This window comes from Mesitornis unicolor, unplaced genomic scaffold (assembly GCF_000695765.1).
Source record: "Mesitornis unicolor isolate BGI_N332 unplaced genomic scaffold, ASM69576v1 scaffold28396, whole genome shotgun sequence".
Taxonomy (NCBI): Eukaryota; Metazoa; Chordata; class Aves; order Mesitornithiformes; family Mesitornithidae; genus Mesitornis; species Mesitornis unicolor.
In genome coordinates, this window is record NW_010192133.1 from 51,129 (window position 1) to 64,610 (window position 13,482).

The following is a 13,482-nucleotide window of genomic DNA, read 5'->3' on the forward strand; positions in this document are numbered from 1 at the left end:
CACACACACACACATTTTAAATATTACATACTGCCAACAGATACAGCTAATATTATTACTTTTTCTTATTATCAGTTTTATGAGGTAGTAACATCACAATTACTATATACTTAAGTTTTAAAAATACTATTTTCCTAAGCATACTGCCAATTTTTAACTGCAGATCACCACATTTCAGATTGTAAACAAGGAGTTACTTACTTGTACTGCCTTGTGTGAATTAAACAAAGAGCTCGGTTTCCATACAGAAGATGGTTTGCAGGACTTAAAAAAAAAATAATGAAAAGTTAGTAACATACATTACTTCTGAAAATCTTGAGGAGAAAAAAAACACGTAAGTTTTCACAATAATTGTCTGCAAGCACTCTAGCACCAACAATTACATACAAGCTTCCATGAACAGTACCGTTGATGTACAAGTTAAGTCACCAAGAATATTAGTTATAATTATGTACTAATTTGTAAGATTTAGGCCCACTAATACAACTTCCAACCAATTCAAATCACTCTCAGCCTACTTAAAAAAAATATATATATAAGAAATGCACAGAGATTTAAACTCCTTCCCCAGCTCACTAGGCTCAGATAAACAGATCAAAGCACACCTCAAATGGTGGTGCAAAGGTATGGCTAGTAGGTTCTCTACAGTTTCAGCTATTTCAAAAAGCAAAATAAAACAACAATAAAACAAAACAAAAACAACAAAGAAAAGGCAAAGAAAAAGACATGAAGCATGGAAAAGCTAGCTTGACTGCCACATACATCCCATTTTCTTTTGTTCTGGAATTCTTAACCTTGAAGACATAATCAAATCAAACATCTGATGAACACTTCTGGATCACTGGGTCTGCAGCTTCTTCATAGCCCTCTCCCTGAGTGGGCAGACTAAGCAGCATTTCTAAAGCGCTAAAGCATCACCTCCAACATACCTACTGGAGAATGACAGGGGAAAATCGATTTGTAATCCAGCACCCACTTGCAAGGAAGCCAAGGGAAGATGCAGCTAGTTAGGGAAGGAGTGTGATGATGAAGCAGATGAAAGTCAGCTCACGCTGGGAGAATGAGAAAGGGAAGACAGTGCATAGAGCAGATGAAGAAGGATCCTCTAGCTGCTAGACATCACTGAGCTATCCTACCCCTTCTAGCAAGGTCTTAAGGACAAAGGAGAATTTCTAACAAATAGCCGTAACAACAGCTTAGCTCTACAGCCCCTAGAAACCATGAGACTTCATTTGCTCTGTCCAAGCCATGGGATTTCCTTTGCTCTTTCACTGAATTCTGCTCCTCCCCTTCCCCTCACCAGCTACCCTGAGCAAAGCCTTCTCAGCCTGCTCCATCACCTCAGATACACTCAGCCAACCCAACCATTCAAGGAGGCTAAAATCAGCTTGAATTTGGGACTGAAATGTATGCTAATATATGACATAAAATATGAAGGAAAATAGCAGCAAAATGGTAATCCTTCCAACTGCACAATTGTAAGGCTACAGACTTCAAAATGAAAAAAATAAATCAGTCTGCACAATCAATTCTTTTATGAAAGGCAGAACTTTATGAATTTCACCATATTTCACATACACCAGAACATGTAAGAGCAGCATTTGCATGAAAACAATACAAATAAGCAATTACACCAAACCAGTGTTCTGTAGCTATTCCACATTACATGCGGACTACAGGAAGGGGGCAAATGCTCTGTGTGCGTAGGATATAAATTCTCATTTAATCTCTGTCTTCCTAACCCTTTAGAGAGCCCATGAAAGTCTCCAAAGCCTTTCAGCAAATTATTTTGGGGAAGAAATTAAACAAGACTTACAACAGAAAATTAAGCCTGTCACATTCAGAATTTCCAAGAGCACATACTTTAAAACAAACATTTGTTCTTTTTCATTAGCTCTGCATCATAGCTGAGACGATAAATATTTGCAGCAGTCGGTCATACTATTCTGCTGGAAGGATATTTAGAAGGAATGACACCAAAAGTGGCTGTTCACACCAAATAATCAGGTTTACTATACTTACTGTTAGTCATTTTTTATCAACTTTAAAACCTAACAGGACTTTTGGGGCAGTAAAAGAAACAGAACAAAAAAGTGTTACATAGAGCTTTTTTTCTATTCAATTAGGTATCATTTGGCCTCCAAGTAAAGTGTCTCATGCAAAACTATACAAAATCAGGATAAATTCAAATAAGCTAAATACATATGATATAACACAATCTAGTTAACCAGTTTAGGCCTTACCTAAACTCTATGGCTTTAGTATATGATATTATAGCAAGATCAAAGTTTCCTTGGGAAAATTCCTCATTTCCTTTCCGTTTCATGTATTCACTGTTCTGTGAAATCAAGAAAAAACAATTTGGCAACCGCTGTAATTAAATTCAGTTGCAGAAGTAAAGAAAACATTTCACAAGAAGCAGCTACGTTTTTACGCTTGTAAAAACAGAAGTATTAAGTATACACTATTAGTATAACAGTGTATTAAGTATACACTACTAGTTGTAATTTAATGCTTTTAATTCATTGCAATTAATAAGCTTAAAAGTGTACAAATGAAAATGTTATGCAGACAGGAATACAATGAACAGTAATAAAAACGCAGAACTCAGAAGCTCTCCTGGGTTCCCTAATACAGTCGTCGTCAAAAGCAAGCACGTGTCAAATAGCAAAGTACGCTAAGTACAGCACAGCTCAGCCTGTTCCCTACTCAGTGCCTTTCAGCATGGCTCCTATCTATGGAACTGTAGCAAGGAAGACACAGGAATTAACCGGACTCCCGAAAAACAAAACAAAACAAAACCCACAAACATCTACATTAAAGGAAAACATGGCAAAGAATTTGAAAGCATCTTAATTAAAAGATTAAAAAAGGATCAAGTTGAACAAACATCTATCAATATTAACAGCATTTCCTTGAGTTTTTTTGGTGGGTGAGAAGAGGAACATTCTCCAACGTACACTGGCGACAAACAATTCTTATTCTGCTTATCAGGCCAGGATCTCTCAAGATAACTATTTATGTCAGAGCAATTACTCCTTCAAGCTTTAGAAGCCTTTATCTTTAATCATTTGGTCATTTTAATAATCTTTGATTATAGGCGAGAAAAAAGACAAAAAAAAGCACACATTCTGATCTCTTATCTCACCTTCCTACAGTTTCCACAGGTCACAGCTTTAAATTCTTCAACTAAATTACAATCTTCCCAAGCAACTTTAGTAATGTAACGTTTGCCTGCAAACAAAATTCAGAAAAATGCAGTGGGTGAAGAAGTTACCAAAGAGAAGAAGTAGACTTTACCTTCTGCTGCTAAGAATTATGCCCTGTTTTCTGACTGGAAGCAAAATTTGACATACCAACTAAACAACAGAGACAAGTTCAGCAACAGAATGATTAAAAAGAAAAGGAATTATGTATTATTGGGTAAGCTCAAAATAACTGGCTCTGACTGTAAAACATTAAAGTACTTGCCTAATTTCAAGCCATCAATTGAAACTCAACTGGTTTTTAAAGAATCTGCATTTTAAAGTTCTGTAGATATAAGTAATTTAAAGAATATGTACTTTGTTACTTAATTATAAAAATATTCTTCTCCTTACATACAAGTTTGATTTCTGTCACCCTGTTACTTACTGCAACAGCCGAGTTAGAATGCAGATATGCAAAAAGCAAGACCAGAACAGAAGCCATTTAACACATGGCAAAACCAGCAGGTCTGCGAGCCTTTGGTCACTTCAGCAGAAGTTCTGCTGCTAGTGTTAATACCTTACTGTAACTACCATGAGCTACATAAGCTAATTTTTGAAATACTATTACTATACACCACTATGTTTCCAGTCACTCTTCCAGTCACTTCCAGTCTAATGAAATACATACAAACATTAACTATGTCTTCACTACAACGCAGGGGATTTTCCCCACCATTGTTTCTTCAAGTGTTCATACTTACATTCAGCAAAGAAAAATTCAAGACAGAACCAACCAAAATCACCACGTTTCTCCAGCCTCTGCAGAATACTGGCACCACCTGCGTATCTGACCCAATCGAATGCATCCCCAACATCGAAGAAACCCTATTTCAATTGACGAAAAGCGAAATAAAGAAAGAAGGTAACTCTACTTCTATACAAAGTCATGAAACAAACAAAAACAACCACCACACAAACCAACAGCTCACTGCCAGTATAGTGGAGGCATTCCATGTAAATATAACAAACAAGACCACTGCAGCACTTACATTATGCACTTGTTCCTGATTTGTTAGCCTTTGAAATAGACAACAGCTCACAAAAATAAATGTCTGGATAACTCAAGCACATTCACAAAATAAGAACAGTCATTCTTTCAACAGGAGACAGGGCAACAATTCAACTTATAGAATTTGATTTAGAAACTTCTTTGATGACAGCACACAAAATTGCTTCAGTGTAAAATGACAAGTCTGAATAGATAAAGCAACATTCTCCAAGCTGTTAAACATGCAGGCCAGGGCTAAGACTTAATTTCATAAATCATGACTTCTGTTCTGTTCAAACTAAATTTAAATTGTTTGAGCTACAGAGCTTTATTTGAAGAAGAGGGATTGAGTGAGGAATGCCCACTGCCTGGGATAATCCCACATTATCTGGGCCTATAGATGTTGAAAAATAATTTAAAAACCCAGGTGACTAAGACAAGTATCACTAAAAATACAGAAACTGTGTTATCCAGCAGTAAACATACAGTTGTACTTATTCTGCTTCTCCTGCCACTAATATCAGCTATGAAATTGTCTTCTAAGTTCAATGGTTCTATGTATCGGGCAACAGAAACTGGAAAGTGGGAAAAAAGTGACAAACACAGTGAAACTAAGAATGCTCACAGTCTGAAGTTTACAAGCTGAAAAGTGTACTGAGTATAGTTCTACTGTACACTAAATTTGACAATGAAGATGAATCAGTGGGTTTCCAAACCACACCCTGACTCAACCATTCGTAGCCCTTCAGATTGAATCCATAGCAAGATATTTGCGAATCTCAAAAGATATCCAACCTGTCTCCAAAGAGGAGCACTTTTACACCATTTCAGTAATCAAGATTAGCCCTTACTCGTAGCCCTGTAGCCCCATCATACAAGCATTGTCATTGCCAGTAACAGGACACAAGCTTTGTAATGCAAGGCCACAGGACTGTGATTTGTCAAGCTTACTCTGAGCTTGTCCTGACCTGCTTAGAGCTCAGTTTTAACTTGGTTTTAACTGTAACAGCAATTTTCTGACCAGGTGGCTATGACTAATTTGGTTAACATTTGTATGGTACAACTATAGCTTTCATATAAACAGTAGTAACAAGCAGTTACTGATGCTATGACTCACATAATGACGCAGTATAGAGAAATGCAAACCAAATATCATAAAGCATAGGCCATGAAAACCGGAGACACATAATGCAGTTTAGAGGAATATAGGCACAGGACAGTCAGAGATGTGGCACAAGTTGACACACACTATAAATAGTAAAATCATATGTAACTTGAGCCTGCAGACCAATGAAAATAAAGAACAGGGTATTAAAGTGCATTACCAAACATAAAACATGAACCTTAGCAGATCATAGAATAAGGAAGAAGAAAGCATCAACAGTCACCCTTGCAGCCAAAAACTCCAGGCAGTGATGACTATACCCTTCACCCCAGGCACACAAACAGAAGCTTTAGACACTAGACATTTGCTTTAGAATCCCAAGGAGCAGTACAAGAGTGAGCACAACACCTCCAAGAGGGTCAGATACTACAAGAGTGTATATTATGACTTTAACAGTTTTATCAATAAAGAGTTTTTCTGTTCAGTCATATTTGTTTCTATGATTTCTTTCCTCTTCTGCAATAATGAATTCTGGAAGATTTCAATTATACTAACAGTAACTTCTTGTTATGTTACAAACACATATAAAGTGTGTTTGCCTTCTGCCCATACTTACACTTTTAGCATAACACACCAGCACAGAAAGAGAGGACAAAGCAAAACACGCCACTGAGGCAGAACTGTGCGCTTATGGGAGGGAATCTAAGAATCTCCAAGACTGAAGGCAAAGAGAGTACCGAAATAGCTCAAAGGAATCAGCCTTCAACAAGAAACGGCAAATCTACAAGAAAGCAACAAGGAAAGCCACCAGCAGGTACCAAAGCGCATACTGGAGTGCAGACCTGAGCTCCAACTGCACAACATAAACCCACCTAACCACTCTGCTGTAGCAGCCTCCAAGAGAAACCATTTCTTTTCAGCATGTGAACTATCCCCACACACTCATTTTGGTCTTCTTACACAGACAATATTTATTTCACAGTTCCTGTCACACACAGATTTTGTTTTGTGGCTCAGAATTGCAACAACTGGCAACTCCAGTCCTATATACTACATATTCCAAAACCTACAAACTCAATTTACTTATGCAAGCATTTAAAAATTTTGGATATTTGTACAAATCCTTTGTTTGTACTCACACAAAGACACATTCCTATTAAAAACAATTCGAGAAACTTACTTTTTCTATTCTGCTGCCAATTCTCAGTATGCCACTGATAAAACGTGGGACATTCTGGAACAGGGATAGAAAACAAATAAATACAAGTTATTAAGATCTGATAACTTTAGTTTCTATCTGCTGAGGTTAAACTCAATAACTTTTTCTGTTCTGTTTGAATGCAGTATCATTTGGAGAGCTGCTCTGGTCCATTTCAAAGGTTCAGAAAATATTCTTGTATACAGTAGCAAACCCCCTACCGTTTTTGCTGAAAAATAAATAAATGTTGATGTGGAAATAGAGAATAAATGGATGCTGCAACACCTGGTTAGGAGAGTCAGACATTTAAGCACTCCTGCAGTTACCTACATACCAAAGAACCAGCTGACACATCCAATGAAAACCATCTGAAACAACAGTAGCCCCTCTCCTCAGATCTTCTGCTCCTCCAAATAAGTTTGACTAATGGATACACAATCTTTTACATGGAGAAGGAGACAGAGGTTGAGAAAGTAAGAAGAAGGAAGCAGAGGTAAATGGGGAAATGGGAATACACACGGACCACCATATAAAGATCAAATGGGAGCCTGCCAGAGGAGGAAACAGCACGAAGAACCCATCACATGGGGCAACATGGAAAAACTGCAGGGACATCTTGAAGAACAAGGAGGTGAAAATAGAGCACTCTGATAGCCTGAAGAAGGAAGCAGCAAAAAGAGCAAAAGGAAGTACGAATCCACAAGATTAACATAATACATTAATACCTAATCACAGAAAGTCATATAACAGTGTCATGGTTTATAGAGTTGCTCTATCAACCAATGCCTCCTCCCCACCCAGGGAGGGGGATTGAGGAAAGGAAAGGAGATTCATGGATTGAAATATATTTAATAAAATAATAATAAAAACTCTAATATTAATAACAGTTATAATGTAAAGTACACAGCTTTATACTCAGCCAATATTGTGGGGTAGCAGGAGATGTCAGCCACGGAAGAGGGAAGAAGTAGGAGAAAGAAGGAGAAGGAGGGCTGCCTCCAGCAAACTCCCCAATTAATAGTGAATGTGATGTTTATGATATAGAGTACTACTAATTGGTCAGCCCGGGGTCAGCTTAGGGTCAACTCCTCTGGGTTTCTGCTTCCCCCAGCCTCTGTACTTGTTTAACTCAAGACTGCTGAAGATCTTGAGCATCACATACCAGCTTTAGCTGAAACCTGTAACAAAATCTTATTGCTTTGTTCCCATGAAATAGTGTTGCAGTTCATTAAAAAAAAAAAATAATTAAAAAAATCACAGTTTTCCTCAACAGAAAACTGACTCAAATTCTGTCCCAGTAAACCAGGACAAACAGTAGGGTGGTCTGAAAAAGTGCAGCTCAAGGTTGAGCACAGAATTTCAACAAATTTTTTTTCTAAAATGTGTCATGCTTTAATTAAAAAAAAAATAAATAAAATCTCTTCCCTTCAGCTCCTGAGAACATTTCCCATATCATTCTCTCCTCTGCACCGTTATGTTTCTGTCTTAAGTCAACAACAATAGCAGATTTTAAATATCTGAATGGGGAACAAAAATAACTGAGGGGGGAAATAAAAAGTATTCAACTTGTTCATCTGGGAACAGTGCCATTTTTCTCATTGATATGACTGTCTGTCTGAGCAATTTGCAAGGGCCCCAGTCAACTCTATTACTGACTCTGCAAATACTTAGTAAGTTATCCCAACTGCAATAAAGCCTATGACACACTTTCTTTCTAGAAAGCAGCAACTCAACTATGAGACAATTTATGCACTCCAGCAAAAGGAAATACCTAATTTAGGATATAATCCCAAGCTGCATAAGGTACAGATTTAATTAATGTATTATACTTGAAAACTTACACGAAGTTAAAATATAATACTTACAACAACTTTCTTAATTAAATCAACAAGGTCTTCCACAAAGTCTAACTCACAGAATCTCTTCCAATTGCAGTCTAAAATCTGTGAACTGCTTAAAAAACAAAAAAAAAACCCAGTTATTATTTAGAAAAATAGCACTGTATTACAATACATGGTCTTAACTACTAATATTTACAGTAATTAGGTGTAAGCAATTAGGTCTAACCAGTAAAAACATCCTGCAGATAGTTTAACCACTACTGAAAGTGTACAAGGCTATTTCAAGGGTACCAGAAAGAAACATAAAGGCCGATGAAATCACTCTGAGAACATGATTACTTACATCCAGTCAGATGTCACAGAATTACTTTCACTTTTGAAGAGAAGAGGCCAAAAGATGCGTATTTTAATAATATTGCAATATTCTCTTAATATGTCAGCTGGCTGACTGCACCACACTTCACAGGCATCAACATCTTCAAGAAAACAGGAATTAGATTACACAATTCAGGCACTACACATCAAAGTGCAAACAAATATGCAAAAACATCAGTTATATCCATACTGTATTCCTAAGTACTAACAAGAGAACCTGTGCGCACTAAATACATCTAGCAACTTGAAGGGGGAGAGAGAATTTATATGGAGGTAACAGTAGGGACTTGCTGGCAGGCTTTACATCCTTTGCCCAAGGAAATGCCTGTGTTATGAGTTGTATCAATATAATCCATTATAAATGAATAAATGCAGCCTGCTTCTAATGAGGAGGCTAAGAGCTGTGAGCTGTTACAAGCTACAAGGGATGCTATTTTCAAGACAAAACATAAGCCTCTTCAAACTGCACCGATTTCATTATTTTCTCCAATAAATACTGAGCAGTGTGGCACACAGCAGCATGGTACAAAAGTATCAACAATATCATTTTTTTACCAGAGGCCATTAGGTGTGCGATGCACGGCTTTTTCAAAAATACAATCCAATTTCCTCAAAGACTGTCTTTACAATGTAAAGATCCTTATTAGTCTATTGAGCTGGCATCGAGTACTCTCAGAGCAGAAACAGCATTATCTGAGAGTCCAAATATATGCAAAAAAAACATCTTACACAGCTGGCTACATTCACCTGAGTTTTTTTACATATTACAGGTTACCATTTGTATAGTGAATACAAATCTGAAGAACTTGACATACTGTTGAGCCACCTGCTTTTCTGCAAATTTTTTTTTTAAATGTAAAATATTATAACTGCAAAACTTTACCTACAAGGATCAACTTGAAGGTGTCTCCAGATCTATACAGCTAAAACATAGCTACAAATAAAACAAATAATGACCACAAGCCTTAAATCTCTATCCTCGTAATACTGACTGCATGTATGTACGTATTATTGACTATTTACACTGTTCTCACAAACAACAGCAGTCTTCTGCACATTACATTAGGACAAAAAGATGAGAATTCTTCCAGTGTTAAAGAACATACCAATGCTTCTGCTAAGAATAACTTTCTACTTATTCAGACAAAATAAGGAAAAAAGTGAAATAGCAATCAAAACATCCGAGCAGAGCACAGAAAGTGCATTAGAAAGTTAGGTACTGTAACACTGATGTAGTTTACATACCTGTTTTAGGCTTACACGGCGACTGCTGTATAAACATTCCATGACCCTAAAGATAAATATATTTTTTAAAATTGCACATCTTGCAACTCTGTTACACTAACTCTTAAACAACAATTACTTAAATGTTTCTAAATATTAAACCAATATAAACTGTTTACATCAGGTGAAGGGACATTTGGAAGCGATTTTTACCTTGTGTCACCTACTTCTTTTCTCAAGAAAGGTAACTACTGCACATCTTTCGACCAGTATAAAAGGAGATCTACAGCTGTGTCTTCGTAAGCAAACAGCATGATCAAATAGGAGACAAATCTATAAAGTGAAGTATTCTGTGCTGAGCAGTCTACTCTCACACTACATGTTCTTCAAGGGCTTTTAGTCTGCATTGGTTCAAATCTAGCCCCATATATAGAGCACCTATTTGTGGTTGATGCATATCACCTATACTCTTAAAAGCACTTTCCTGATTAGTTCCATCCCCAGTGAATCCCGCTAGCACACTCCAAGACGTCTTAACAACACAAGTCAAAACATGAAAGACAAGGACAACTGGCATATTTGCTTCAAAAGCGCTCTCCTTATCCTAACTGAAATGCAGACACATCAATTAAAAACTTAATTAACAATTAACCAAAAATATTTAGTTAACTATCATAAACTATAATAATTTAGTAATTAACTAATATTCATGCATACATCATGGACCTAGCTAGAATACCTGCTTTCTAAAACTCAGAGGAGTCTTAGAGAGTGAACTTATTCTATCCAGCTTTTCGTGGAATCAGTCAAATGTTAATAACACTCATTCCATGCTCACCAGCACCTTGCTGTCTTCTAAAAACCCAATCTGAGGTGGGTGAACTCCCTATGCTTTTTTCCCCCCATCTCATTTCCCCAAGAATAAAATACTATTGGTATTCTCCATTCTCCCATGTTTCTGCAATTCTACCAACTGTTTTCTGAGTAAAACAAGGAAACTTAAAGTCTGCAGTACTTTGCACTACCAAAAGGACAAACCCCTTGGGATCCAACCTTTGAAATTCACATCAAGCACAGCCAAAAAGCAACCAAATCAAACTGGGGAAAAGGTACAATTACTAGAGTTATCTAACACAATGGTTTAGTTGCTCTCTTAAAAAAAAATAGTTTACCTGCACATCCATTAAAAAAATTCCCATAGATTAACAGTTATGAAAGGGTGGGAGAACTTTTGATAGTTTAAACAATATATTAAATCACATTAGATTAGCATTCCGAAAACTAGTAATTCCAAATCAGGTAGTAAGCAGTAATATAATGTTCAAGAAAAGGAAATATGTTTAAGAGACAGGTTTAAAAAAAAAGTTTTGATTCAATTAAGTATATTTATTTAAATATACATGCACTACACTTAGTAGTGTATATATAATAATATATGTAATATAGTGCATATGTATACAAATATATATCAAAACAAGCAGAGTGAGTGGTTAATTTACTACTTCATGGCAGCATACTGTATAAATACTTTAAGAGGTTCAAAACATAGTACTCCATACAAGCCTCTCAAGCTGAAAAAGAAATAATTTTCTTCTGTTGTACAGAACCCTACAAAGTCTATTTTAACAAACATTGTACATCTGTCATACAATAAATACTGTATCATGTCTATGTATTGCTGCACTGTAATTTCAAAGAAATGCAAAGTGATTTCTGCATATGACTCAAGAAAAGTATAAAACCAAACTAATGACCAAACAAGTATTTTATAAAGTTTCTTTAACAGACTATTCCTACAGTGGCAGACTTTCTGGAAATACTAGGATGCTGTGCAATGATTACTTACTAACGTGACCTAAGGTCATGACAAGCAGTCACGTGATTTCCCCCAAAGTAGCGTTTCCGAACTATTACAACATTACACATAAACTGAGACTTACTCTCAGAAATAAGTCATTACAATGTCAACATATTTAACAGGTCACGACACTCAGTAACAAAGTGCAAAATTAATTATTATTTCAAAAATCAGGTAATCTTGAAAGATAACTGTCTCTTTCACTCCATAGGGTGGATTCTGCTACAATATTTAAAAATAAAACAAAGCACACACACACACACACTCCCTCCATACATCAAGACCAAGGTGGCATTTCCACCAAAGCAAACTTGAAAACCAAGATTTAGCATTTGCACAGAATCAAGGGCTTCCTTTCCATAGCACAGCACACACAACATCTTAAGAGATAAAAGGTCTAGTTATCTTATGCTAACACATTAAAGTAATTTATTTAGTCCACAGCATGAAAATGAATATCTTTATTGATATAAACAAGTTTCAATGATACTCTACTGGCAACTGCTCCTTGTAAAGATACAGCTTTACAAATAAGAAATTCAGTTTACCTGTACTTCTTATTTCTGCACAGGAAGAAGAACAGTAGGCCTGCTAGTTTGTTTTTCACAGCAGCAACGCTTAGGATAAATAACTCAGAACTCTTCAAACAGCAGAAAAATTAACTACCACTGTGTTCTCCAAGATCCCTTAAGCATAGCAAGAAGTGGAGTCAAGGAAAGCATTCTTGGAGGTATGAAAACAGAAGAGTGCTACAGTTTATTAAATAAAAGCGACAACTACGTAAGCAGAGCTTTTATTGGGCACAAATAACTAGGAAAAAAAACCCGTAAGAGATGACAAGAACAAAGACTGGATGAACACTCTACAGTTAAGTTGCAGACTTGAACTTCCATGAACTAAGTTGCAATTGCTTTGCAATTAAAGGAAGTGAATCTGTCACTCTGAGGTATATAATCCCAAGTATGGCCTGGATACACAGCCAGCAGGTTGGTCAAATTCTGTTAGTAGGATCTATGCACCACTGTCTAGTTTTACATAATTGTATATACATTCAGTAAAACATGCCTGATAGAGGATACACAGTTTTTATGCTCTACTCCTGTTTAGTACTTTTGCAAGTGAGTAACATACAGTGGTATAAGGTATCTTAACAGTTTGAATTAATCAACATTAGCAAATACTCTGTAGATCAGATACGGCTATAAATCCTACCGGAACATCTTGCAAATTCTTAATCTAGTTTCAAACCTACTTACCAACTCACAGCAAGACTTATCTGCAGCATAAAAAACCAAGGACGCAAACTCCGATTCAGATGTAGGTTCACCCATGGTACATGATCCTGAAAGAAAAGGACTATGAGAAATGCATGAGGAGAAGGTCAAGGCAAGTAACATGCACTTTGCATGGAGTTAATATGATCACGACATTAAATTACGCTGTGCGAGAGTTTCACGGAAGATGTATTCTTACATAGCACAGTCTAATGTTGAAAAAGTAACCTGAAGCATCAGATAAAAGCTAGCTAAATCGACTGAGAGTCTTCCAAGCCCCTGACGTCTCGCAGCACTCCAGCCCCGGCAGGCAGCAAAGGGAAGGGCACTTTCTCTCAGCCGGGTCAGCGGGCAGCATCCCGGCAATGGCC

General features: G+C 36.7%; 1 protein-coding gene across 1 annotated transcript in view; it reads right to left on the bottom strand.

Moving 5' to 3' along the window:
* The window catches only part of TTC3 (tetratricopeptide repeat domain 3), a 62,023-nt gene extending 48,855 nt beyond the window's left edge, over positions 1-13,168 (bottom strand). The window contains exons 1-9 of the mRNA XM_010186974.1: positions 13,094-13,168; positions 10,001-10,046; positions 8,724-8,856; positions 8,405-8,492; positions 6,522-6,575; positions 3,950-4,073; positions 3,149-3,234; positions 2,244-2,338; positions 202-264 (exon numbers count right to left, since the gene is read on the bottom strand). Of these exons, the coding sequence (XP_010185276.1) occupies positions 202-264; positions 2,244-2,338; positions 3,149-3,234; positions 3,950-4,073; positions 6,522-6,575; positions 8,405-8,492; positions 8,724-8,856; positions 10,001-10,046; positions 13,094-13,168 (764 nt within the window). The remainder of the gene's footprint in view (positions 1-201; positions 265-2,243; positions 2,339-3,148; positions 3,235-3,949; positions 4,074-6,521; positions 6,576-8,404; positions 8,493-8,723; positions 8,857-10,000; positions 10,047-13,093) is intronic.
* Positions 13,169-13,482: the final 314 nt, after the last annotated feature.